Source organism: Motacilla alba, chromosome 11, assembly GCF_015832195.1.
Source record: "Motacilla alba alba isolate MOTALB_02 chromosome 11, Motacilla_alba_V1.0_pri, whole genome shotgun sequence".
Taxonomy (NCBI): Eukaryota; Metazoa; Chordata; class Aves; order Passeriformes; family Motacillidae; genus Motacilla; species Motacilla alba.
This window is the reverse complement of record NC_052026.1, coordinates 9,055,216-9,082,931: the sequence shown is the minus strand read 5'-3', so window position 1 is coordinate 9,082,931 and position 27,716 is coordinate 9,055,216. Positions and strand designations below refer to the sequence as shown.

Here is a 27,716-nt window from a genome sequence, read left to right as displayed (position 1 = left end):
GCACAGGGGGGCACAGCAGCAGGGACAGAGAGGGGCACAGCAGCAGGGGCACAGCAGCAGGGGCACAGGGGGGCACAGCAGCAGGGACAGAGAGGGGCACAGCAGCAGGGGCACAGCAGCAGGGGCACAGGGGGGCACAGCAGCAGGGACAGAGAGGGGCACAGCAGCAGGGGCACAGCAGCAGGGGCACAGGGGGGCACAGCAGCAGGGACAGAGAGGGGCACAGCAGCAGGGGCACAGCAGCAGGGGCACAGGGGGGCACAGCAGCAGGGACAGAGAGGGGCACAGCAGCAGGGGCACAGCGGGCACGGAGCGCTCAGCGCCGGGCGCAGGGGGGCCCGCACTGCCCCCGTGTGGCCGCAGAGCGGCAGCGGCCCGAGCGCCGCCCGCCCGGGCAGTCACACAGAACAGCATCGCCCTGCTCGCGGAACGCTCGGCTTTAACAAACCCACCCCCTTTCCTAAAAATAACTTTTGCACCTATTATTACAAGTGTTTAAGGATTTTCAGTAAAATATTTATTTTTAAATTACTTAAATTGACATAATTCCTTTCGCGTGCTCAGGTAGGATTTTATTCACTATACTTATCGGTTTTTATTTATTTATAATTACTGAAATACTCAGGAAAAATAAATAGAAAGGTAAACCTACTCCTACTGGATAGGAGTTAGTGTTTTTCTGGACAGAAAATGCACAGAAAGTGGCAGCTGTGGATTCAGCAGTGAAGCTACAGCATCAGTTCAGGAGGAGCTGCTCACTAGGGTTAGTAAGGTAGTGGAGTAAGAATTTAAAAATAAAATCCCCCCAGGAAAGCCCCAGGCAGCTATAGTGCTTTTCAGTGGTTTTCCCTTACAGCATTAGATATTAATTGGTAAGACACGAGTAGTATGCTTAGACTTGATTTTATACAGTACAACAATTCCTAAGTTTTGTAGAAATGTTGAAGGACTAAAGGAAATGTATAAGCATAAAACTGCCTGTAAGTACACAAAAAGACCCTGTTTAGTTCACCTTGTCTTCGTGCTTTTTCATGACACTCCCACATTTCCAAGCCCCAAAGAATGAATAGAGCCATAAGAATAATATTTTTAATTAATATTAATACAGAAAGAGCACATAGTACATTCCTTTCCAGCAGCAGCTCATTCAGCTCTACCATTGGAGAAAAAAAAAAAAATTAAGGCTAGTTGAGGGCAACCTGATCCAATGGTTTGTTTCCCTTATGCCTTCTTAGAGACAGCCTTGTAAGCTTAAGAGACTATTTGTGCACAAAACATGGGATGTTTATTTAGCAAAACATCAAGAACAGATAAAAACATGCTTTGTTACAGTGGTAAAAATACACAGAGCTTTCAAGTTGCTTTTTACACCAGCTCAGTTGGGAAACCACACCAGTCTGGTATGCAGCACGGTGGTGCCCTAGAATTGATGGAACTGGCAATTGTCAGGGATCATGGTGACCACACTCAGCTACTCAGTGGAGTATAAAGTGCACGAGAAAAATAAGTGCATTGAAATGAACCATTGATGATCAAGAGCAATTCTGGTTACACACAGTACTTGCTCAAAATGGGAATCTCACAGGCTGTTCAGTACAACACAGTACTACAATTTTCAAGAGCACAGAATCAGTATCACGTATTAGAAAGACCTTTACTGAACATAGATATTTTTGTAATTTTTTCCTCCAATTTTCTCCCCTGCCCAATGACAAGCCTTCTGATGTAACTTACAGTGGGTTTGGTTGGGGCTTTCTTGAAGGATTTTGTTTGCTTGAGTAAATCTGTAAGGCATCACCTTTAGCTAATACCTCCTCTTTACCCTCGACGTTCAAAACAAGCAAGGATTTAGTGGCACAGTGATTTGTTCCATTTTGAACCCCTAGTTCTAAAAATGTTTAGCAGAGCAGGCAAGTTGTACGGGATGAAGGTTTTTTGCCCATTTACAAAAGTTTGTCCTACGAAACTTTACATTTTTACAGGCTGTCAGGAATGGTGTTGTCGATGTATTTTCCTACTCACAGGTTAAGGCCATTGTTAGCAGTACTTATGAGCCAAACCATGAAGAATGCTCCAAGTGCTATTAATTTGGGGGGACATTCACCATATTTAAAAAAAAAAAAAAAAAAAAAAGAAGAGAAAATAACTGATTGGGAGGTTTCCAAATGCATTAGACAACATAAATATTGGGTGCTTAGTCACTGGACTCTTTGGGCATTACAGTTAACAGCAGTAGATGCTTAGAATGCAAGCTTCAAAACAGCTTATTCAAATCCCCTACAAATATATGCTGAAGGCTACAAAACACTCAGAAAACCCCACTTTTTTACCCTTGCATATAAGTTATTTTACAAGTTTCCTTTCACAGTGAAATCACTTTTCTGTTTGTATACTTGTTTCTGAGAAAGGAAATAAAATTGGGGTTATTTCTGTACACATTTAATTTACATTGCCAGATCACCTCCAATGCAGTGCAGTACAGAACACAATACATTTTAGATTAAAAGAAGACTCCTTGATTGCCAAAACTAATTTTTTTGCATGCTGTAGAAGATCTTTCTGCCCTCTTAAGTGGGCAACAAACTAACCATGTAATCATACAGTGCTTGCAAAACTATTTACCATTTTGCAATAGTCTATAGCACAAAAGGCAGGCTGCAAAGCACTGCCTGCCTTTCCAAACACAGTATTTGTCACCAAGAAGCGTGCACAGTAAAGAATATTCCCTATGTGTCCCACAGGAAGAGTCCACACTTCTTTTCCTTTTCCATTGAAAGGCCTGAAGTTTGGAGGCAAGAAGCCAAGTTCATTTACACCCATCTGTATTAATTCACTTCTGCTAATTGAGTATATCTCTTGAAAAGCTGGATACTTTCCAGGTGTATGAAAAGAGTGGATATTTTGCTACAAGATTATTATGGCTGCCAATTTCAATTCTCTTCTCTGGCCATAGTAGGTCCAAGGCTGTTCTCCAAGCTCAGGCAGGAAGAGGAAATGATGCTGAGGGGATGGTTGGAAAGATGACACCAGTGGAAGACATATGAAATTAATGCACTAGGAAAGTAAAAAATAAATCTAGGGCTAGAGAAGAGAAAGAATACAGACATTCAGACTGGTCTCCTGGGTGCAGGTTTGTGCTTGGGCCTGTATTTGCTCCTTGTTCAAAGGGGTCGCTGCTTGGACCTCCTTCCACGTTGGGACACAAGGGGCCTGGTTATAGAATCTATCACCTAAAATCTCACCAATTTTTTTTCAGGGGAGAAAGAGGTCAAGAGCTCTGTACTTAAACAAAAGAGAGTTTGGCCAAGGAGCACAGGCTGGTTAAATAAAGCAAGGGAACATGAAAGCCAGGAGGCTCTACCAGGCCAAAGCAAGGGTGACACTTCTAATAACCTTGTTGCTCTTGAGAGTGAAAGGTTAGAGCACACTTCATGCACAAGCTAATGGAACAGATCAACCCCCTCAGCAGCCCTTGCTTCTCACAGATTAGTGCTTCAAGCAGTTTTCAAACCTCTCTCTACTACCCTCAATGGTAGAGTGTGTCCCAAAGGAAGATTCTAGGTTTTCCAAGAAAAACAAAGCAACCACACTTTCTACAATAAGGGATCAGTCTCCATTGCCTTTAAAACAGTGGCTTTTTCAATGTGGCTTTTCCTCTGTTACATTTTGTTAGCTCTTCCCTTCTATAGACTTGATCCCAAAAAGGAAGTTTCCATATAAAACAGTTTAAGAGTTGAAAATGTACAGATCATATAGATGCAATTTGTACAACCAGATGTTACTGTATATATATAGTTGCATGTTGCTAGTAGTGGAGACAGTAGCTAAAAGGCAACTAAAACAGTATGTCATTGCAAACAGGAACCAACAGACTTCAAAGTATAATACTTTACATAAACACAGGTTTTGCAGCTTTTCAAGTTAGTTTTTGTCAGGTACTTGGTATACAATAAAACTCTGATCTACCTGTATGTATAGTTTCATCTTTCCAGGCAGAGATTTTTAATATTCTTAATATTACTAATCCTGAAATGAAGAGTCAGATGCGTAACATTCCCAGGAAGTAGCTTAATGTACTGTAGAAAACTCAGTTTTATTTACCAAGGACTAGAATTCACTTCAGTAACATTCCCTGAGGCAATCCATGATTTTATTGTTTTGTCCTGAAATAATTTCGGTACAGTGGCTGTTCTGTTCCAGACTGCTTTGTTTCTTTAAAAATAGACACTTAGAAAAAGACATCTGTTAACTTTCATTGCTAATTTTATATTTTAGCAATTATGCTTCCCCTTAATACCCTCTTCTTTTTCTCTCTTTCCCCTCCAAAACTTGCAAGTTAACAGCACAGCAAGTCTGTGTGCTTGATTTTTGCAAGACGGGGATTCAGATCTTTAAATGAATGTTAATTTTTGGAACTGAAAAGAATGTAGTAGATAAGAGAACATAATATGCAATGAGCAGTCTAAAATTTTTCTTCCTCAAACTGAAGTTATTCTCTCTTCGAGAGAGAATCTATGGTGCTAAGAAGATCAAGGAGAAGGCAGGGTGGGTGTAGAGAAACACATGAGAATCCTCATCCCTGTCCACAGAAATGCACTGAGCTAGAATACTGTATCCTTACATTCCCAATGGACTAAAGAGATTTCTCCTGATATAATTCCACCTTTAACATTTTAAAAAAGCCTGTGTATCATCAATGCACTTAAAGCTTTTAAGTTTTAGTAACTTAACTTTGTTTATAAAACAAACACACACGAGCACACTTCCTAGAGTGCAAAATGCTTAAATACTTCAGTGACAGAACTCCATACGTAGTTTCTGGAACAGTAAATCCTCTGGATGTCATAGTCAACTTCTTCCATTGCCAGCAACGGTTGCATTGAACTACCCAAAACTGCAGCAAACCCAAGAGTGGGTGACTCTGTACTGTCTCCTCAGTTCTGCAGAGATCCTGGTTCATTTGTATAAACTCATTGTTGGACTTTGATACATGCACATGTAAGCATCACAAAGCAGTCTTCGTGCACAGCCTTGGATTTTCCTGGAATCCAGTGAGTGCAATTCTTCTAGAGACATCTTCAGGTATTCGCCAACTTCTGGACACGGGGTAACTTGTGGAATGTTAAAGCCATTCTGACCTCCTTTTAAACCATTAGGAAAGAAGGAGAAACAGATTAGGAGAACATCTACATGTATTTGCTCTTCAAAAGGTACTTTTATTATGACAGTATCACCAGTTCTTGAAAACATCTAAAAGACTTAAACATGCCACACTGGACTGCTGCAGGGTACTGCTGCAGGGTAAACTTCTATGAGAACTGTATTGTTCAAGAAATCACTATTAGAATCAGAGTATCCTGTAGTGTTTACCAACAAACCACACCCACACAAACACCACACAAAACCATGGGGAACTTTGGGTTTTCATTAGCACCAAAAATTCTGTGTGACTTTAGGGAAGTGACCTGAATACATAAACCACCTCACATGCACTGAATCTGTTAACAGCACGACAACTCGTAACAGCTGATGAATTTACAAACCATGTCTGCACCTGACTTGCAGGCTAAGGCACAAGTCTGCTCCCGGCCATTTTCATAAAACTGAGCAAATTCAAACAACACAAGTATGGACACCCTACTGTTCCCAGCAGAAACTTTTAGATTATTAAGAAAAAAAATGAAAAAAAAAATAATTGCAAGACTAAAATCCCCTCTATGATCAGCAGGAGATATTTCCAGCATCTCATATGATCTAAATTCCTGAAATAAAGTGGTTCTTTACAAACATCAGTCATACATATTTCAAGCACTCTGAAACAAAGCTTGATTGTCTTCTGGATGTTGTAAGAAAGTGACTTTACTTCTGTAGCAGTATCATTTTCAACAGGAGGCAAGACTCCTGCCAACTCACACTGTAAGAGGGGCTCAAGAATACTTCATTCAAAAACTGTTACTATGTGTCTGACACTTCATCTATTACTGTTTTTCTTAGGCAGCAGAATTAGAGAGTCCATATTTAAACGGGATCTGTTTAAAAAGCAGCATCTAAGAAACCAGTTTTTTACTGACATTTGTATCATTACAGGGTAACTCTAAAGGGATTCAAAGGAATAGCACAGATATTGTAATGTGTGACTACTTCCTTTATTCTAAAGACAGCTACCCTAAGTCATTTAAGAAAAAGTAATAAAAATGTTTGTATGCCAACTAATAATCATGTACATAAACTTAAAAATAAATGGAAAGTACATTCCTGCAGTTGATTATTTAAAGTTAATTGTCTCTGCCTAATTTGCAAAGCACAGAAAAATGTAGAGGGAGTCCTACTAGGAAACTTTTGCAGTTACTTCTGTACCATCTAATTACTAAGGTATCCAACTGAGGTGAAATTCAGAATACACAAATCAGCAGCTGCCATGAAATCAATGTGCTAAGGTAAGGCTGAGCCAAGATCAGTATCCCAGCATCGAGCACATCAAGTTAAACTACACTAATATCCCCAAAGCTTTAGGAAACAGTCACTGAAATAAATCTAAACCGCACATACAAAAAGGTAAGAGGAAGTGCAGAGAGTAAAGGAGAGGTTACCATCGCGGTCTGCCATGCTGTCGAAGAAGAGCCAGGCCGAGTCGTCCCTGCCGTACTTGACGAAGGCCACGTAGTGGCTGGTCTCAATGCACAGCACTGCAAACAGCTCCATCTTCTGCGAGGGGATGCAGCCGTGCCGCCAGTCCCAGTCGGGCAGATCCTTCGGAAGCGACAACGGATTGAATTTATGACTCTGTCTCTTGGGATGAAGATGAACCTACAATTGAAGTGATATTTCAGAAAAAAAACCACCCTAAGATTATTTGTTTCAGTGGCAGACAAAGCTAAAAAGGACGTTGCTGCTGAACAGAAGATTAATGGTGTTAGAGACGGAACTGCAATAACAGCAGCTGACTAAACATTTCTTCTATTTTTCTCCACCAGTGTAGTTCAATATTGCTCGGAAAATTCAAATCTAAGGTTAGAAAGGAGGTCAGGTTTAATGCCTCAGATTTGAAAACAAGCCGTGACTGACATCTTCATGCCATTGCCAAACAGCAAAACATAGCATTTCTGTCATGAATTGATCAACTCTAACAAGGTAGCATGAACATAAAATTAGATTTTAACCACATGGTTACTACTTCTCCACTGTGTCCAATCCTGGATTTGGCAGTTGCCATGCTGATAAGCACATTGCAGGAGTCTGATCTGTCACCAAAGGAGACACTTGGTGGGTGGTAGCTGCACTGATGCTGGTGAAGAAGTCTCACTATCTCTTCTGCCTTTCTTTCGATTACCACAGCATTAACCATTTGGGTAAAACCCATGTGAATACCAAAGACAAGCACTGACCTGTGTATTGCACGTTTTGCAGAACTGCTTGATTTTGCCAGCAGAAATATCAGTGTCTTCATAACACTCCCTGCACTCGTACATAGCGAGCCCTCTGCAGATACGGCACTGCCTGGGAGCTGCAGTGGCAACAAAGGATTAGTCTCCAGGCTGGGGAGGCTTTGATTTTTAACAAAAGGAATATGAAAATGAAGGAGAACTATGACTTTAAATGGAGAATGACACTACATTAAAAAAAGTTAAAATGAGATTGCTAATCAAAGAGAAATGTACCACTCTATATTTAAATTCTCTTTGGTGCAGTGTGGATTAAGAGAAAAACATTTACACTGGTAAGCAGCAAAACAAGATGATAAAAATCAAGTGCATGAACAAGCAAAAACAGGCTTTTAAATCATGTTAGCTCTCTCTCATCACAGTGGTCTTAGCTCCTACAGCTGTCAATAACCAGGAAAAAAAAAAAAGCAAAAAGCATAAGCTGATGGCCAAGACAGTGAGGGAAAAGGCCATGGCAACTTCAGAGATTATTATTTTAAGGAATTTTGGCAGTTTTATTAATTCTTAACTCAAATTTAAAACCCGGTGTCCTTCCTTAGGATAACGCAATGAAAAATTCAGTGGATGACCAATGTCAGAAACTTAAGTCACAAAAAGAAGTGACATAATCATGGCTAAAAAATGCACAGCCATAATATACCACAGGTGCACATCCTCATCTCAGGCTCCCTTCTAGTCTAATGAGCTAATGAACAGCCCCATTAATAAACTGCTTTGCTGCTAAAAACTCAATTTTAAAAACAGTCCTGAAATAAGTTCAGTTGTACAGGTACTCAAAACTTAAATAAACAAAAAAAGAAGTTGTGTTCTATACATTCTTCTTAATTAGAGCTTCTAATTTACATGAGGGAAAAGGGCCTTCTACCCAGTAAAATTTCATTTCTCCTGAACCCGAGCAGCTCACACTATCTTGGTAAATATCTAACAGACAAAAACCCCCAACAAATCACCAGAAGTATTAGGAATACTTTAGCTGTCTTAATCACTCTCAGCAACTCTCTTTCATTATAAAATGCAATGTTATATACTTACTGTCTTCAAGTAAGTCTGTTATATTTAATTCCAAGGATGGAAAAATTTTATTGAACATTTTGAAGTCTTTTCCAAACCGGGGCATCTGGATAATCAGGCAAGAGGGTGCCTAGGTAAAATGTCAGAATATAATATAATGAACTTGAGATAAATAATTATCTAACTTTGTAGACATTCTTCTAATGCTATAAATATATTCATATTTTTTAAACTCACAGGCCACTAACAGAAGTATCTCAAAGTATTAACTCAATGGCAGCAGCTAAGAAGTTTTCTTTTAGTAATTCTTTACCTAAATCCCTTTGATCTGTTCAACCAAAGAATACATCTCATTAAGTGAACCCTAAAATGCTTTTGCTGTGTAGGCATCCTGGATCACTGACACAATATTCCCATTTCCAACACGTCTGCATGTTTTTGCACCAAATCCTACTTTTCTCCCATTGCTGGATGGACAGATATTTAGGTATGATCACTTCTAACAAGGCAACTGCTGTCACCAACCTCTGCAAACTTCAAGTTGCTGTTGATGAATGACCACTCCAGTAACTGCTGAATTGTTGGGACTCCAACTTTCTCATTTTTGTCCATAAAAATTTGATAGAAGTAGCAGTCTTGTACTTTCTGACCAGCTGATCTAAAAACAGTTTTAAAGAAAGAAAAAAAACAAAAAAAAACCCAGATTCTGAAGCTCTACTGTAATGATAACTATATCTTCTAGGAAAATAACACCTACATGAAAATAGTCGACAAGACATCCCCTCTGCATTGAAACACACTGTGCTTTAAAAAAAACCCAAACAAACAACAAAGCCTGACAAAGCCCAGCCCCCTGCCCCCAACAACAAAGTGCCAGGCAGTCAAGTATTAAGTTTGAATTGATTATAGAAAAATTTAAAGAAACAAAATCAATGTGAGTTTCAGAGCATGTTTCAAAAACATATGCCTATGTATGGCTGAACTACCAACTAAGCATCTGCATCAAAAACTCCAAGACAATAAAGAGCTTTCATTGGAGAGACAATTAGGAGTTTCAGTAATAAAATATCAAATGAAACGACACTAATTATCTTCAGTATGATGGGTTTAATGAAACATTTCCTCTGAATCAGGGCGATATTTACACTGCTTCCTGCAGTGGAAGTCTCACACAGATGGCTAATGTTGCTAGACCTGCTCTATAGTTAGCAGAGAACTCTCCAAAAGGATAATCCAAATTCAAGGCTGTCCAGATGCAATTGTTAAAACTCCTTCCACACCTAGGCCAACTCTGAGGCAGATTACCACACAAACTGCCAATGCAAGCCACAGGAAGAAGTCTGCAGAAACTTCTTTATCCTCAACATAAGGAGAAAAAAAAGAGAAAAAACCCTTTCCATGAAACACACACATCCCACACAATTATCCTCTTCAAAAAAAAAAAAAAAAAAAAGAACCACAAAACCACAACACATCTTGTATAGCTAGGGAGAGGGACACAGGATTAAGCTACCAATTTAACTATGTGTTGAGGTCAGATGTTCAAAACATAGTGAAGTATCAAGTATCAATGTTTTCAGATAGTGTTTCTGTTAAATAAACATAACTCTGATATATTTGGGAGGAGATCTTCAGATAAGCAATTCAACTTCCCCTAGCAGTACAAAAGAAAGGATATGAAAGATGATGCTCAGGTTGAATAAATGGTTTTTGCTACTGTAGAGAAAACATACAGGACTAACTAGCCTCTAACAGTTTCTTTTTCTAAAAGAAAACCATTGGGTTGGAGCTGTTTCATCTCAGCATCAAAAGTTCCTGGGAACTTTCATCAAATGTGCTATCAACTGTAACCTCCTCCAATCCCAGCTAGCATTTAAGCCAATGTTGCTTTTTAGAGTATTCAGGTGGTGAGAGGGTTGTAAAAGCACGATGCTCAGTGTTGCCACTACTAAGAGGAAAGGAGACTTCTGCATTGCCCTTGAGGAACTCAGCTATGTGCACAATACACACAGACTCTGCTGCTAAAGCTGAATGGTGGAACTTAGGTTATGTTGTGTGTATGGCGCAGACACAACAAAGCCCTGGAAGGCCAAAGAAATAAGATTCACCTTATTTTCAACAGTGGCTCAACTCTTAGAATATGGTGAAATAAAATATTCAAAAATTCTTCCGGATCTGGATGCAGGAGAGAAAAAAAGTTGTGTTAGCATGCAAAACCAGATATATTATTCAAGACTCATTGCAAGTGAAGGTTTTCAAAATTTTCATTGAAAGAAGTAACAGTTAATTTTTACAACTTTATTATCCAATAAGATTATGACAAACTAGGAATATTTTCATGACAAACTTCTATTTCTTCTTTTAGTGTTAAATGGCCCTAGTAAAAGGTACAGGCTCAACAGGCTTACAAGCTTTCCAGTAAAGTTAAAAAAGATGCTCTATTTCAGAGGAATCATTTAGCACCGCACAACTTTTCCAGGAGAAATAAAAGCTTTCAAAAGGAAACAGTGAATCTGCAGAGAGCCAGTGAGGAGCAGTGACAGTAACACAAAACCTACACCATAGTCCCAAGTTCAATTAAACTAGAGACCAAGTTCTCTAACCAAGAATGCAGCCAACAGCACTTCCCAGAGGGCTGTTCTCCCCCACCACAGTTTGCTGGTATATTTCTCTCCCTGCCACTAACTGCAGTAAATACTGGTTCCAGCATTCAGTATTTACAAAGAAAGTAGTATTCTCTTGAATAAAAGCAAAACAGTTACATAATACAATGCTAATTAATCAATATATGCAGCAGAAGATCAAAAAGTTTGGAACTGATTTTTTTAACATGATTTGAACATTTTATTTCTTAAAATATTATATAACCATTGTAACAATGAAATGTAGGGCAATAGCTTATTCCTCAGGGATCAAAGTGACAATTTGAAAGAGGACAAACACCCCAGCCTTATCAGTCTTCCCCACTAACTGCTAGAAGGGAGTTCCAGGGGCACAAAAAGGCACTAACAGAAATCCAGGCAGTGGAAGACTCCAGAAATTGTTCAGCTGGGGTTCCTTACATAGCTGAGGAAGCAGAAAAGATCTTTCTAGCAGCCAATGGTCACTCAGATCTCTGCTTGAGACACTACTGCCACAGAAAATATTTGGATGCTTTGTTCTGGTACCATTACGTAGCAAGATTCCTCAGTTCCTTCATATTAGATTCCTGTAAGTCTCAAAGAAAAGCAAACTCCTCCCATTACCTTTTTCCTCTGAAGTGAATCCTGATGCAGCCTCAACTTTTTCAAGTATTTTCCTCAGTTTCATTATTTTTGTAGCACATACATATCCATATCTAAGACAAATGGGTTTAATAAGCTATTAGCTAGTTTTGATCAAGTAAAAGAAAAGCCAAAACAAATCACTTAAAAACTGAAATACAGGTTCTCAAATCCTTCTTTAACCGCATACAGTATTTCTTCAAAACTGATTAACAAATACTGATTTCTCATATTTAATGTGACTCCTAGTTTTCTTAATGTAGTATAAATTTAATGCAGCGCTCAATGTTCTTTTACAAACTTTAAGAGCAGTTTTAATCACCAGCTTACCAGGATAACTATTTTCAGATTTGTCAGTTAATTACTTTTGGTTTGTTTTCACTCTATTTGCACAGCTTAATACATCATTTCAGAATGTCACATAATAACAGCACTGTGGGAGTTGTTAACAACAAAAAATTCAATATTTGAGAAAGACAGAGCTGTACTGCTGGCCCAAAAAGCTGAGGCTTTGAGCATTCAGTCTTTTCCCCTAAAGTTTTTAAGCATGATCCAAGGACAGCAAGGCATTCAGCCACCTCAGGCACCTGAGATGTCTGCTACTCAGCGTGCATCCTGCTATCCTGCCTGTTCACAGACCCTGGAACACAGCAGGCCAAGCACACACTCCCTGACAAGAACACAGCCTCAGGGGCCAACATTTTTATTTACCAAAATAAAAACTTTGTCAGAAATTATTCAGTGACGGCCAAAAGAACTTTGGAACTACAACTGTATTATTCACGTTTGAAAAAAATTAAGCTTAAGAACAACAACTTTCACGGAGATTTTTGTTGCACTTCCTTTGCTCATTGTGCCTGAGAAATTGCAGAGGTCATATTAAGTTCTTTTGATAAAAGCATTTTGGCCACTTGCAGACCACATCTAAAAAGTAATGAAACTTCTAAAGCTCTGCTAAATCTATCAAATTGTGAAACTCCGTATAAAATAACACAAATAATTTTCTTGTCAAGTACAATAGCATTAAAAACATGTAAAGATGAATGCTGTGAACAAACATAACTTTTATTTATCAATACTTCTGTATTATTGTACAATACTAGTGCAAATTTTACAAAAGCTTTGTGCTGATCCATTTGAAAGAAACTAGTGAAAATATTTATCACCAAACAATGAATATCTCTTTCCAGTTATCACTGATTAAATTTACTATGAAGAAAAATAAAAATACTTAAAAAAATACACTGACTAGCAGCAGCTAGCCAAACTTCTCAGATTTGCAGTAGGAATGCAAACACTGCAGGATCTCTCTAATTCATGTTAGACTAGAGACCAGTTCTTCACTTACATTCTCAGAGGATTCACAATCTCTGTCCTCAGCAGCTCCTGAGTCTCACTATAATACTCTACATCATTCATTTCTTTAGGTCTGAGTAGCACAGTGTCCAAAACAGAGCTAAAAGAAAACAGGCTACAAAGAAAAAAGGAAAAGGAAAGTTGTTTTGACCATGCAGATGCCTGAGCAACATAAGACAAACCAAGCAAAGCCACAGAAGAATTAAAGAACTAAACAAACACAAAAAGAGGCAGTTATGGACAAGGGACACAGCTGCACTAAAAAGCAAAGTCCACTCCAACCCAGAATCCTTTCTGCAGCAAAGTACAGAACCAGTAGCCCAGGCAGGATGCAAAGAAGCTGTAAGAGGCATTTCCCTCCCTCCAGCCCCCGGCCTGTGTTCTCCTTATCCTTCAACCATTTACAGGCCAGGGACTCCCTCTGTCTAAACAAGCAGATCCATAAGGGCCAGTCCAGTCTGGACACGAGCAGCACTTCACTGCTGGCACTGGGAGAGCACAGGGACTGCAGCACAGGACACAGAGCTGCACAGGAATTCACACAGACAGTCACTCAAGCAAAGACCACGTGTTCTGCGTTTCTAGCACGGGATGCTGCTATACAGATTATGAACTTACCAGAACAAGGTGGAGTCTAAGTAACAGGAGTTGTAATGACCCTGGATACCTTTCTTCTTTCCAATCATTGTCTCTAAACCTTCTTTTTCCATTTTTGGAGGAGTGTTTTCTTCTACCACTTCACTTAAGTAACCTCCAAAGGCTGAAATTTTTTTTTTTCAAAAGTCACTTTAAAGCCTCAAATTTTACCCCCCTTGAGATTTTCCTAGTAATATTTTATCACTAAGCTGCTGCCTTAGTGTAAGCACTCCTTCTCTGGACTAGAATAGCATTTTATTAAGCTGAGACTCACTGTCTTCCAGAGAGTGAACAAGGCCTTAAATTCCACACCAGAGTGCTTCAGAAAGCCTGCAGCACTGAATTAATTTTATCCAGTAGGAATGAAGTTCTCTTTTCGTTACAAATGCCCTGTTCACACTATCTTACAAGTATCAGACACTTTTCTTTGCTGTTGTTCCAGACAATACAACGTGACTCAAGAAATCTAAAATACTTGAAGTTAGGGAAAAAAAGAAGTTTTTCACCACTAACTTCCACCATAAAAATACATGCTTTTCTTTGTTAATATAGAGACTATATAATTTTAGAGACTAAAATAATTTTATGTTATAGATTACAGAAAAATAACTTTTTTCTTTTAATGTAATCATACAGTGCTAGAGTTACCAATATCATTTTCAGCAAGATTGTTTTACAACTTCTAATGTAAAAAGTGTACAGCATACAAACTCCCATAAATTTATTACATTTCTTTAAATATATGAACATTTTCTTGTTTTAAAGCATAAAAGAATAATTCAAAAATCACTATATTCTGTACAGGCTGATCAGCTATTCATTAATTTCAATTAAGTAATACCTGTACAGATTTCCAAGTGCTCAATAAAAGAACTTATTGCAGGAATGAATGAAACCAAACCCTGGCCAGTTCCCAGCTGATAAACAAGAAATAAGCAGAAGGTCAGTACCTAGAGAGTTGCAGCGCTCGATCTGGTTGGAAACAGGCTGCAGTGAGGCAAACCTGGAGTCTGGCCTGCAGCTTTTGAGTTTAACAAAAAGAGCTTTCTTTGGAGCACACGTGAAGTAGCGAGTTCCTTTAAATGTGCCGTCTGTGCAGCCTGCACATTCATCTTCCTGAAAATCCAAGTGAGAAGAATTCAGCGTTTTTCTTATTTCTACAATTCTGCAGTAAGACATTGGATAAAGCATCTACCCACAAGTCACCCTGCTGCCACTCTGAAGCACGATACACACTGTTTCTGCAATTTCGTATCCAAAGCCTCAACTGCGGTGTTGTTTGACTGGATTTATTGAGAAAACTAAGACTTGCATGTTTCTTTTTTCATGTTTAAACTTTCACTACATCCAAAATAAAGCAAAAATTCCACCAGAAGCAGCGTGGGGGAGGTAGGAGAAGAGACTGTGAATTTAACCTGGTCCATATTCCTTCTGTAGTTAGAAAGAGCATTTTTTACCACTTAATTGAAATCACTGAGTGTGGGATAGGGTGAACAATTTCAGTGCAATTTGGCTGCACAACAAAAATGCCTGCTTCAGAACACACAAAATTTACACCAAGGAGAGAACAAACTAGGAGTAAACAACAACAAGCTTATCTTTGAGAACAGGATTTAAGGTACATTGCCTGCTTACTAACAGCTAGGCTTTAATGCAGAAATGTACGAGTGGCACCCAGGTTAATGCATGACACCCTAAGGAGCGGGCTCAGAATGCCTGTGGCAAGCTATAGCTTTAACTTCACCCTAAACACCCAGAAGGATCAGGACTTCCAGGAACAGCTGGAATTCCAGTCATATTCTCATATACTTTGCTTATATTTTACATAATTTTACACTGCTTTATGTAATATTGTATTGAACATTATCCCAAAATAAAGAACCCCATCTCCCTAACTGTGTACACATTAATTTAACCAATACCCCATCACAACCTTGGCAGCAGCTGCCACAGGGGGAATGTCAGTACACAACAGCAATTCATGTTTGAGGCAATTGTGGGGTTTTTTTTTACAAAGGGCCCACAGAAACACATAAAGCACATGGCTGTCGAATCAACAATATCACTACTGTCAATTTTCAAAACCAGCCTTACGGCCTCTGCTGCCTGTTTGCTGATGCAAACAACAAACAAAAATTACATTCAACAAAGACTACTACAGCTAGAGAATTTTATATAAATTTTCACCTAAAGGACCTCTAAATTTCATTTTTAAATTACAATCTCTATAACGCAAGCAAAGGACACTCCTCTAAAGCAAGGAATTCATCAGTCCTACAAAATCCTTTGCCCACTGTGATACAAACACATTTCAGAGCCTACTAACAGGGTAAGGTGTGGGGCAGCCATAAAAGTCAGCTTATCAAAGAACTTAGCACTAGGCAAATCACTTGGCAACCTGTTTGGGCAAAACCCCCAGACTGGCTGCTTCTGCAGCATGTAAAGGCACCAGCTCTGAGAAACAGAACTAGTAATTAGCATTAATGTGAACTAGAATTTATATTTACCAGTTCTAGTCCTGCTAATACTTCATTTACTCCAGGGGGCTGGCCAATCCAGCGGATTACTCCATAGAAAGGAGGATTTTCTTTAACTTCAGCCAAGGAACCTGCTTCAAGACCATGTGAGTTTCCAATTGGGCTTGCTGCTGATGGACTCTCCTGGGTAGCTGTAGTATTCACATCACCCATGACGGACTGAACAGATAAAGAGAGAGGACTATGTCCAATAGTACCATTAGTACTTGTTGTTTTTGTCAAGCTGAAGGGGAGGGAGTGAAATCTGTTTTCTGTAGAAACAGAGTTTGTTAAAGGCAGCTGCAGTGGTGGTGAAGACTGCCCAAATCCAGGAGACGAATCAGTAAGTGACTTTGAAGGGTCCTCAGCAGCTGTTAAAATTAAAACCAAGATGTTAGTAAGTGTTGTTTTTGTTTTTTTTCTCCTTGTATTAAAAAGGAAAGACTTGGCTCTCAAACCAGCAACATCTGATGTAACAGGTGGAAAGCACTAACAGCTGGGGACATTTGGAAGACTTTTGTCACTTGGCAACACTGGAGACACAGAACTGACTGAGCAGACACTGCTGAAGTCCCACCACTTTTACCACAAGCAAGAGAAATGAACAGCACAGAGAAAGGAGATGTTAGAAACTACAGAAAGGTTTGGATTGAAATCTATTTTTTCATCATCACATGAGGCTCTTTGAACACGAGTTAACAGCCCCAAGAATTATGACTGTAGGGGGCAAAACTAGAAAGAGCTCACTGGTCATTGTGACTGAGGAAATTATTTGGTTCACAGCTTATAAATACATAAGCAGATATGATTTGCAAATGGAAAAGTGCTTATTGCACTGACTTTATCACAGCATACTTTGGTTTTAAAACAGGGAATCTCTCTGTGTCTATAAAGAATAAAAGACTTAAACATGTCATGAGCAATGCAGTGCCTGATAAAAGAGATCACAACTACTTGGAACAGCACAAGCACTCTGTGTCTTCTCTCATCTCTCTACATAGACATAGAATACCCTGAATTGGAAGAGTCTCTAATACACAATTGGTATTCACAGAACAAAAGCCTCTTCATCTTCACCCATTCTCCCAATGCTGCTTCATTAAATGAAGTTAATGTCTTAAAAACGTTTAAAAAAAGACATCTCTTACAGAACCAAGAACAATTTTAACCTATTTTCTTTTGTGGTTCAACGAATTCAGGGGCTACTGCTTCTACAGGTTTCTGGTGTAACTTAACAGTTTAGTATTTACCCCTTCCGTCATTAAACCAGTTAGCCACACTTTTCTAAAGTTTACCAGGAAAAAGAAAAATAGGTCTGAAAGCAAATCAAGATATATTGATCCTTCATGTATGTGCACTCATACTTTAAAAACAAAAAGAGAGATTTTACAGAAAAAACTTTTTAAAAATACAGAAAAAACCCACATATACTTAGATAATTTCCCCACTCCCACTTCTAGACTGATTAGCTGGCATGGCACAATATTACAGTACCCTTGGATCTGTAACACAGCTAAAGACAGGCAAAATACAATTACGGTGTACACTCAGCTACAAGGAATACTTCTTGTCTTCCATCCCAGCCTCAGCTTTTATTTTGCCTGTGAGACACGTGCATTCCCACAGAGCTTGAATTGCCAAGAACATAATCTCCTACATGCAGAATAAGAGCACAGGTCACTCCAAGACAGAGTACATTTTCACAGGAGTTTCAAGATGCTTTTTATGATGTAGTATGTATTCCACTATGACAACACAGTCCACTTGTTTTACATTTAATCTCACCTTTGTTTTATTTGAAGAACAGAATACACTCTAGTTTTGTTTTCTGGGTTTTTTAAATAAATATATAAAAAACTATCCTCTCTCTTTACCTTCATCAATATACCATGGGGATTTTGTTTTTGTTTGAGGCTGAGAGTCAACTGATGAGCCATTTAATGTGTAGAAGACTTCAGATCTGCTTCTATTTCCAGGTTCAGAGGTAGATCCTGGAAAACAACACATTTTATTGAAGAGATTAATCTATTTACAAAAGGTCGCCTATACTCTTATTTCATCCTATAAAACTGTTACTACACTTTCAAGAAGAAACAACTTTCAGCAAGGAGCAAACACAGGCTAACACAATTCTAAGCTTAGAACAAGGTAGAAGTCTACACCAAACCAACATACTCTGAGCTGAAATCTCAAGTCATCAAGCTGAAAAGAAGGTAGACAATTCCTCTCAAGAGCAAATTTTTCATGATTATAAATTATGGATACTACAAATTATGGGTGTAAGAAGGTATTTGCAATACACTTACAGTAGGTGGGTTTTGGTTTTAAAACACTAAAATTTCACAGTTGGCAAATAAATTACTGATCCAATTCCAAATTTATAACTTGTGCCAACATATAACCACAGTTACTACAGAGAAGATCATCTCTGCCAGCATCCAATGCCAGGTAAAACAACAACTTACAGAATACACTGTCATTAGGATTCTACTACCCAGTGTAGCCACTAGTAAAATCAAAAAACACTGAATTTTGATTTCTGCCTAAAAGAAAAAAAAAATTTCTTCTCTTTCAGTTTGGCTTTTTTTTTTCTTTTCTTTTTTTTTTTTTTTTTTCCCAGAGGGTTTTCAGACTTGAACAAACACAGAATCAAGGAAGTTTATATTTTGGGAATTCAATTCTGGTTTTGAATGACAACAAAATTAATACAGTCACTATTAAGTAGATCTCCTCCTAAGCTAAAATTTTTGAAGTTATTAGTTCTGCAAGAAGACAACAGCAAATTGTATTTAACAAAAACCAAAACAAAAGAATAAACGCACACCACACTTCCAGAGAAACAGAATGCAGCCCTGACCTGGCAATACTAGGCAACTAGGAAACATGGTCAAGAACTTTTGCTAAACCTCAAATTCTTCTTCATGAAAATGAAGGCAGTTTGAATAATACACCAACTGACAGAAAAGACAATACTTGTTTGCAAGCAACAAAATTTTGTAATCTTACAAAAGTAAAGAAAACCCTTCTCATACATACCTATAGCCTTTGGCTTACTATGATTGAACAAGCCTTTGTCACCACTTCTTGAGGTATAGGCAAGCTTGGGAGGTCTCCTGTCCTGTGACACAGTCTCTAAGGTGTGGTACATGAAGAGAGTATTAGCTTCCCCTTGCTATGTTTTCACTATGTTACACAAAGCTCACCTCAAAACGTAACTGAACAAAGCTCTGCTATCAAGCTTTAACACTGAGCAGAACAAAGCCTTGTTTGGCACACGAACAACATTTTATGTGTATTCTATCTGCTTTTATCACATCAGCAATTGCTTGCTGCAAAGTCTACCATTACTTCTTGAACACATCAAATAGGTTGACTTCACATCCTTTAACACAGCTATGTATTTCCATCATGGGAAACAGATAAAAGAAATTCTTTTTCTACGAACACATCTACAATAAATGCTCTTTTCAAAAAATGGAGAAGTCCCTGTGAATTCTCCAGAGAAGAGCAGAAAATTTGGGCAAAAACATGCATATCAACTAAACCAGCAAGCAGGAGGTGGACATAAGAAAAGTCAGTCAAATTGAAGCATGAGAGCAACAGTTACAGACTACAGACTCATTAGAACCTGCCTAGAGACGGTGCCCAAACATAAGTTTCATACAAAGTTTTCTTTCTTCAGAAAAGAAATCAGGGAACTGTAGTTGCTACAAGTTAATACTATCCAGTGAATTACTGCAGTGAATGTTCTCCACAGTCTTGACAGGCATTTCCAAGTATTTACTCCCAGAATGCATACATAATCCTGTCAACACCTTTCAAGCACAGAAAGAACAACTTTCTGACCAAGATATTTGAACCCCTGGAGTAAACTGAACAGGCCATAGAAAAGATTCCCACTACAGACTCTCACATACTCATGAAGATTACACACTGCATAGTATTGTAAATACTATACCATTTGACAGGAATTTTGTTCAGTATTAAAGCTTTTCTACTAGTGAGACTGTAACCCAAAGGAGGGCAATACTGAAGAGAAATATAACACAGAGGGTAATTCAAGTGAACTCAGGAAATTCTGCAGTACTGTTTTAATCACATAACTGTGCCTAGGTGGAGGATGTCCTAGATGTTATCAAAGTCTGCCTCCTGGTTAAGAAAGCAGGGCATACCTGGAATAACATCATTGATATGCAAAAGAAGTGTACTTTCAACACTTGCAAAACTGCACAGCTGTATTCCATTATATCTTCCATCCCAGTTTCCAATCGGATTATCCTAAAAATAGAAAAACACATTGCATGTATCCCAAAAGAAGATTTACATCATACTGAGTACACACATACATCTTTAGGAATATAAAAAGCAGGAAAATGAAGCATTTGACAACATCTACTGTTTTCTGTAACTATTTTTCTATTTAGAATAGCCAAACATTCTAGTCTTTAAAGGCAAAAGCTTAAAAAATTATCTCTTGAGAAACACCTCCTACTTTAACAAGCATTTTTCTTTTAAAAATTGTTATTGATAAACAAGCTAGAGCTATTCCAGTGCATTTTTAGGAAACAGGTAATGCAACCAAGAAAATGGAAGCATCTTATCTACAAAACCAGAACAATCTTGAACTACCAAAAAATTTTAAAGCTGCTCATTTTAAAAAAAATCATGTTTCTAGAAATAATTTTTAATTACAAGCTTCACATTTTCTTGAAAGATCAACTTTGTCCTCAAAACTCACCCTTTTAAGGTAGAACAAAGTCAAACAAAACAGTTACATGAAAAAAAGCTTTTAAAAATGGCTAACAAAAGAACATCCAGCCTACTTTTTGAACAGGCAGAACAAAGCCAGTCTCACATGACAAACACTTGACTCCATGACTGACACCTAACATGGCAAGTAGCTCAGTGGAGGCTCCTCAGAGTAAGCAGAGTATTTTGCCTGAACTGTTCAGCATCAAATACAACACCATTTACCTGATGCCAAGAAAATGATCACCAAATGCATCTTTGAACACAGCGTTTATTTCCCATTTTAGGTCAGCCTCCACTGAAGTAGCTTGTGGATAATGTTTCTTCTTCTACGTGCATGTCATTCACTAGCTAACACACATGCAGAAGTTTAATTTAAAATCAGATTATTTTCTTACCATGTCCACTCCAACAACGTATCCTAAACTTTCGTTTCCTGGTAAGACATCACAGAATATAACTGTGCCATACTCTATACTCTCTCCTATCTTCAGAGAAACCCTGGAGTTGATCTCCAGAGGAGGAAGTTCTACCTGCATTGCGTCAACTGGAGCTGCATAGTCACTTTCCAGTTCATTGTCATCATCTTCCACCAGCTCCAGTTTGTCCAAAGCAACAAAAACCCCACAATCCTCATCACATCTGAAAAGCTGCTTGCCTTGGTACTGTCCATCAGTAAAGCCCTGACCACGACCTTCTTCCTAAGTGTCAGAGGAGGAGGAAGAGGAAGGAAAAGAAGAGATTAAAAACCAAATAATGTATTTTGTGAAAAACAGACTACTAAAAAAGCAGTAATGTAATCCAGTGTTTTGGATAAACTGCACTAAGAATTTGCCTGATGCACTATCATTATTGAGAGAATTCTCCTGTCAGAATCTGTGGCAAATATACAAACTATCTTCAGGGAATAAAGAGCAAGATGTCACTAGATTAGAGAGTGGCTGCAGGCAGAAGCCTTTAAACTCAGAGAAGCATGTTTTCTTCAGGTGCAAATTTTGCTTCAATCATCAAATTCTTGCCATATCAAGACAAGACTACTTCACACTAGACATAATGCTAAGCATTCAAAAATTCCACTTACATGCCATATAAAGTGGGATGATTTTCAGAAACACTTGGGCCTGATATTCCCTGAGGTTCTCAGTGGAATTTTTCAAAGAGTTCAGGAAAAGTTTAAAGAGTACTTTGAAAAATATACAACAAGAGAACAACTCTCCTGAACCTAATTCTTCAATAGCTCATGGCTGCTATTAATTTTGCAGAAATATCTCACAAGGAGCACAGAACAGATACATTCTCCATTTTAACTAGTTGCCACGGGACTTTTAGGCATCACCAAAAACAGCAGCCCTAAAATCCAACCCCGCATTACTGACTGTACCCTGACACAGGCAAACAAAGTACTCAACAGAAATCTGAGAGTCAGATATTCACCATTACAGGGCTGGAAATATTTTTGCCCAGAGAAGTTGTGGATGCCCCATCCATGGCAGTGTTCAAGGCCAGGATGGATGGAGCTCCAGGGAACCTGGTCTAGTGGAAGGTGTCCCTGGGACTAGATGATATTTAAGATCTCTTCCAAGCCAAAACATTCCACAATTCTACAAATTAAATTTTCTGGGCTAGAGGACTCAAGAGTATGTTCAAGTCTTTCTGCCAGCTTATGCACCACATCAAGCTTCACTTAACATGGAGATTACAAGGCTGATGTGATATGGCACGTTCACATAAAAGTATTTATGAGAAGACTGAAAGTAATGGATTTTAGGGGTAATACGCTTACAGAAAAAAAATTATTAGGACTTCCTCTTTATACTGAAGACATACATAGCTCACCTCAAAGTATATCCAATAACAGCCCTTAGCAAGTAACTTACCAGCAACTCTACTCCAAAGTATATCCCTGTTAGGGACCTTTCTTGCATTAAGGGTCCCCTGAAGCGAACAACTCCAGGATACTTCTCATCCCCTGATCTCAGCTGTACTCTAACAGGTGAGCCAATATCTATCTGGACTCCTTTAGCCAACCTGCTTTTGCTCTTAAACAAACTGTATCTTTCCTCACAGTTAGTAATAGCCAGAAGCAACTCAGCTAGTTTTTCATTTATTTCTATAACATCCTTCTCATCCACAAACAAGATTGCATGAGGTTGTTCCAGAATCTTTAATCCAATCTGCAGTTTCTTGCCTTTACACGGAATATTTCTGGAGTGTGCCACAGAAGAACGGTCTTGAAAAAACTGCCCAATGCTACCTTTGGGCACTTTCAAGAGCTTTTGAGTCTGCTTGTCTATGACACTGCATTCTTGGAGAAGCAAGTAAAAGATCCTCTCTTCCCAATAGGATGAACTTGCTTTTTCTTGACTCCATAAGCCTGAATTCATTGTGATTAAAACTTTAAAAGCTGGACAGAAGTCTTCAAGAAAAATAAGCTCTTGGTTTATGTGCAATGATCTTTCCAAATTCTACTGGAGGGTCCAATCTTTTTGAAACAATGCAATATTCATTTTGCAAAGAAACACATTCAGAGCAGGAAGCCTAAAATAAAAAAGAAAAGAAAAACAAGACAAGATTGAATTGGGTAGGCACAGCTAGCCTTAAGTAAAACATAAAACAATTTAAATCTGTGACCAGACTCATTCCTCATACAGATCAGAGTTCAGCGAAATGCAAGGCAGTGACCACAGTCCCAGAACAGCCACTGTACTGCTGATAAGGGACAGACACATTTATCCATTTCTGTTCCTTATTGCAGTGTATTTCATTTCCTTCTTGAGTTCCTTGGAAAAAAAAGGGCTGTGGAAAACACATAATGAAATGCAGAAAACAGAGAAAATACACATAAGTGAAAGCAAAAAGAAAACTTAAGTGCAAATGAACATAAATAAACAACCTGCTCAACAGTATTTTAATGAAACTTTCCACTATAAAGCTCTTTTCCCATGCTTAGTGGCTACTTATTTCTGTCAAAGTGTACTGCATCTGTCATCCTGCATAACATTTTGATTTAGTGAAGCAGAAAATTGTGTTGACAAAATAGAGCAGCACAAAGTGGGAACTTTAGAAACTTATAACAGCCATTTCTTTAATAGAAATGGACAGTTCCAGTAATATACAATATATGAAAACCAAATTGCGTCAGCATTGCAACATGCAATTCTCAGAAAAAAAGGGAGGCTCTTATTTTATCATTCTTAAAAGATAATTCACTTTAACAAAGTAAGAAATACCTCAGTTATTAAAATACCATGGAGCAAACATCATCTTTAGAACTGCAGCTCACAACTAATAAAATGGAAAAGAACAATTGAAAATACTTCTTTGAGCATGCCTGTCTATAGTTTTGATCATAGTGGATACACAAAGAAAGATCTGCAGTACCTTAGCAGGATTTGTTCTTCTAAAGATGGCAGCAAAGGGCAGTGTACAAGTTCAGAATGTATTGTCATGCAAATGTTCCTGTTCCCAATCTGTGATGCCACAGTTTAATTCAGTTAAAGGACAATCTCAATGACTATACCTAAAGGCAAATAATCTTTGTCCTTGTGCCTAGGTACTCTACTTCTCCACAACTTTTCTCTGATGGCATCCAAATAGCACAAAATCTATTGCTATTTCTCCTACCCTGTTTGAACCCAGTTTCAGAAGCTATTGGAAAGCAATGAAATCCAGCAGTCCTGTAATTATTTCCCTCATCTTTTTAAACAGACAAGAGTATTTAACAGAACTCAAAGAAAACTCAAAGAAAAGCAGTAACTAGAGACAACCTGAAACTTGGGCAAAGCCTCATCTTTCAGTCCCTAGGAACTCACAGGTTCCTGTGCTGCCTTGGTGAGGCTCCTGTACCACGCACAGATGTGACACGAGGGCCTCAGTGTCACCACCACACCTCCACACTGCTGCTGCAGCAGCTCACAGGAGTTCTGTGCCTGAAGGAGTTTCCATCTGCCAGGTAACCAACACCTGAGGGGCAGGATCCACGCAGTTCCAGACCTCACTGAAGGGAAGGCTGGTAGACCATCCACGTGTTTCCATGCTGAAAAGTATTCTTCCTCACTTTCCTTTGACACACATAAATGGGCTTTCATGTTTGTTAATGACTAACGAAAAAGTGTGGGATTGAAATAGTTTATGTGGAAACTGATGAAGAACACAGCAAGATTATCCCCTCCTGTCCCACCTGGAAACATGATTAAATGACCATTAGTTTTTGTAAATCTACCCAGATGGTAAAAATGGTAAAATAGGAGTTTCATACAAGTTCTGACTAGTTTTCTCCCTTTACTTTTTCCACACAATAGGAAAAAAAACCCCTGTCTTGTTTTTCATAGCTCCATCTTATGTTCTCAAGAACATTTATGTTATTTCAAGAGCTGACACACTTCACTTTCCTTTTTTTTTTTTTTGAGCCATTCCACAAAGTTTCTCAATCCCCAGGAGACTGCAAACAAGTATCTCCAACATTACAGGGATCCTGATTTTTCCTACTTCATTTATACAAATAGTTAATTTTAGTAAGTATGCATGGAATAATATGTTAAAAGAGAAAGTCTGTTCAACAGCTTAAAAAGATTAATTTCATTTTTTAAAAAATAAGCTTTATAATATCTATTTTTAATAAGTATATCTTATTTGCAAGTCCATGGCTGCAACAATGTTCTTCACATGTTTAGCAGTAAAGAATTCAGTCTCAAACATTGTCAACAGCTGCATTTAGATTATGTAATAACTTTATGTGGTGTGTGGTCAGTCTTTCAAAGCCCTAGTCACCCACAGAAATGTTACTAAACCCACTGGCTATAGAACCAAAAGGCTTTTCTTTATTGAAGAGTTGATTATCACTATTTAAAAATGCCTTCCTTCAAAAACTTATCTACAACTACTGTCCCATACAACTTTAAAAGCCTAATACCCTTCTTTTAGAATAATACAAGTGATAAATTAGTGTTTTAAGAGTACAGAAAAGCTTGTTAAAAGGACATTAAGTTTTGGCAATATATCAAAAATACCTTTACATACAGTACTGATTTAAGGATTATTCTTACAGCCATTTTCCATGGAATTCTGTGAGTAAAGAAAAATCTCTGCAGAACAAACAGCATAGTCGTAGCAGACTATGAACACAACAAACTATTAGACCACTGTATGATTAACTTGGGAACCAAGCAACTTAATCCTTACCACAGTCACCACTGCACTGCACAACACAGCAGCAGCTACCAGACTTGTGCAAACCCAAGAGAACCTGACCACCAACAGGGACAATTTCAGGGCCAGAGCCTGTTCAGCTGCCTCCTTCTATTGCACCCACTACCTGCATTTTTTTCATGCTCAAAAGACTTTGAGGAGAAACAGGAAAAACACAATTATGACTGCAACACTACATACTTTGGAAGAAAAAAAAATTAAATTGTCAGGAGTAGGCCATAAGCTACCTAACTTCAAAGCTTCCCTAATTTCCTTTATTCCTCAGTTGTGAGTCACTGTTGTCGCTACAGAGACATCTCATCAGAATAACAGTTTGCTCTGAAATTCAAGACCTCTGTTCCTACCCTGCAGGAGCCTTAGATGAACTATATTAAGATGTTTATACCAGCTATCAAGTTTCAGAATGAACACACGTCTGTGGCTCTGATTCAGAGTATAAAATGAAAAGGCTAAAATAAACTGTACAGTTTCTTAAAAAGACTGACACTTTAATACCAAAAATAATTAAACCAGCTGAGATGAAAAGTTCTGTTCTTCAACAGCCCAAAACCAATTTTCATGGGAAGCTTAAAACTAGGAGCGAGGAAATTTAGGTGCAGCTCAATGCACAGAATTACACTGTCGGCAATACAAGCCATAAGTGGAAGAAATAGAAACTGTTTCTCAAAACAGCGGTGGAACCAACGTAATACGAAGATGTTCATACTGATAGCACGATTCCTAAAAATGCACCTGCAGCTGTGTTCGGCGTTATAAATCTGATACAAATAATCCCCGTGAGAGGGAGAACAGGAATCATTCTCAAAGGCCAGAATGCTGCGGCGTTACGAGATTTACCAATAGGGCCGCTCTGCAGACACCCCGGGCCAGCCCTCCCCAAAAACTGAATTACGTGCGCTTAGCTTCCGAAATGATACCGAATATCGTATTTCACCGGCTCTCTCACGGACTGTTTCATGGCAAGGCACGGCCGTGCGACGCACAAGGCTCCGTGCAAGGCTCAGCTCTGGACAATAATGCTCCTGCCCCCGCCAAGCCTGAGCATCCTCCCCGCTGCCCGGGCGGCTCCGCGCAGGACGGGGCAGGAAAGCCCCGAAACTCTTCTGGAGCGGCCAACGCGCTGCTGGGGATTGAGGCTGAGGCGGCGGAAAGGCCCAGCAGGGCCCGTCAAGAGCGGAGCCACCGCCATCCCCGGCCTAGCCCGGCCCCGCCGCTGGGCCCGGCTCCCCCAACACCGCAGGGGCGGCGGCGGCCCGCAGCGATCGCCCGCGGCACCGGCCGGAGCGCGGCCTGAGCAGGCGGCCGCGCCGGCCGCGCCCCTGCCCCGACGGCGCCGAGCGACGTCCCGCGGCCGCGCCGGGCCCCGCTCGCTGCTCACCTGCTCCCGCCCGGCCGGGCTGGGCCCGCGCCCGCCCGCGGCTCCGCCCGGGGCCTCACGCGCCGCGAGACGCGCGGGCCCGGCCCTCTCCGCGCTGCCCCATGGCCGCCGCGGCCGCGCTGCGAGCGCCCGCACACCCGCTCCTGCTGCCCCGGCA

General features: G+C 39.3%; 1 protein-coding gene and 1 long non-coding RNA gene across 3 annotated transcripts in view; one reads left to right on the top strand and one right to left on the bottom strand.

Annotated features, from left to right (window-relative positions):
- The window catches only part of LOC119705397, a 90,713-nt gene extending 72,626 nt beyond the window's left edge, over positions 1-18,087 (top strand). Inside the window, exon 3 of the long non-coding RNA XR_005258220.1 lies at positions 16,663-18,087. This is a non-coding gene — a long non-coding RNA (uncharacterized LOC119705397). The remainder of the gene's footprint in view (positions 1-16,662) is intronic.
- CYLD (CYLD lysine 63 deubiquitinase) lies at positions 1,068-27,716 on the bottom strand. 2 transcript variants are annotated; one of them, XM_038147736.1, is made up of 17 exons: positions 27,560-27,716; positions 22,851-23,511; positions 21,372-21,674; positions 20,397-20,502; positions 19,261-19,356; positions 18,099-18,215; positions 16,216-16,595; positions 14,659-14,824; positions 13,691-13,832; positions 13,065-13,187; positions 11,699-11,790; positions 10,562-10,628; positions 8,979-9,111; positions 8,475-8,583; positions 7,386-7,504; positions 6,591-6,807; positions 1,068-5,141 (listed from the first exon to the last, which is right to left on the bottom strand). In XM_038147736.1, the coding sequence occupies exons 2-17, from the start codon at positions 23,355-23,357 to the stop codon at positions 4,957-4,959; spliced, it is 2,862 nt and encodes a 953-aa protein (XP_038003664.1). In that variant the 5' UTR covers positions 23,358-23,511; positions 27,560-27,716; the 3' UTR covers positions 1,068-4,956. The 2 variants fall into 2 exon arrangements, with proteins under 2 accessions (XP_038003664.1, XP_038003665.1); XM_038147737.1 differs by having other exon boundaries at positions 21,507-21,674.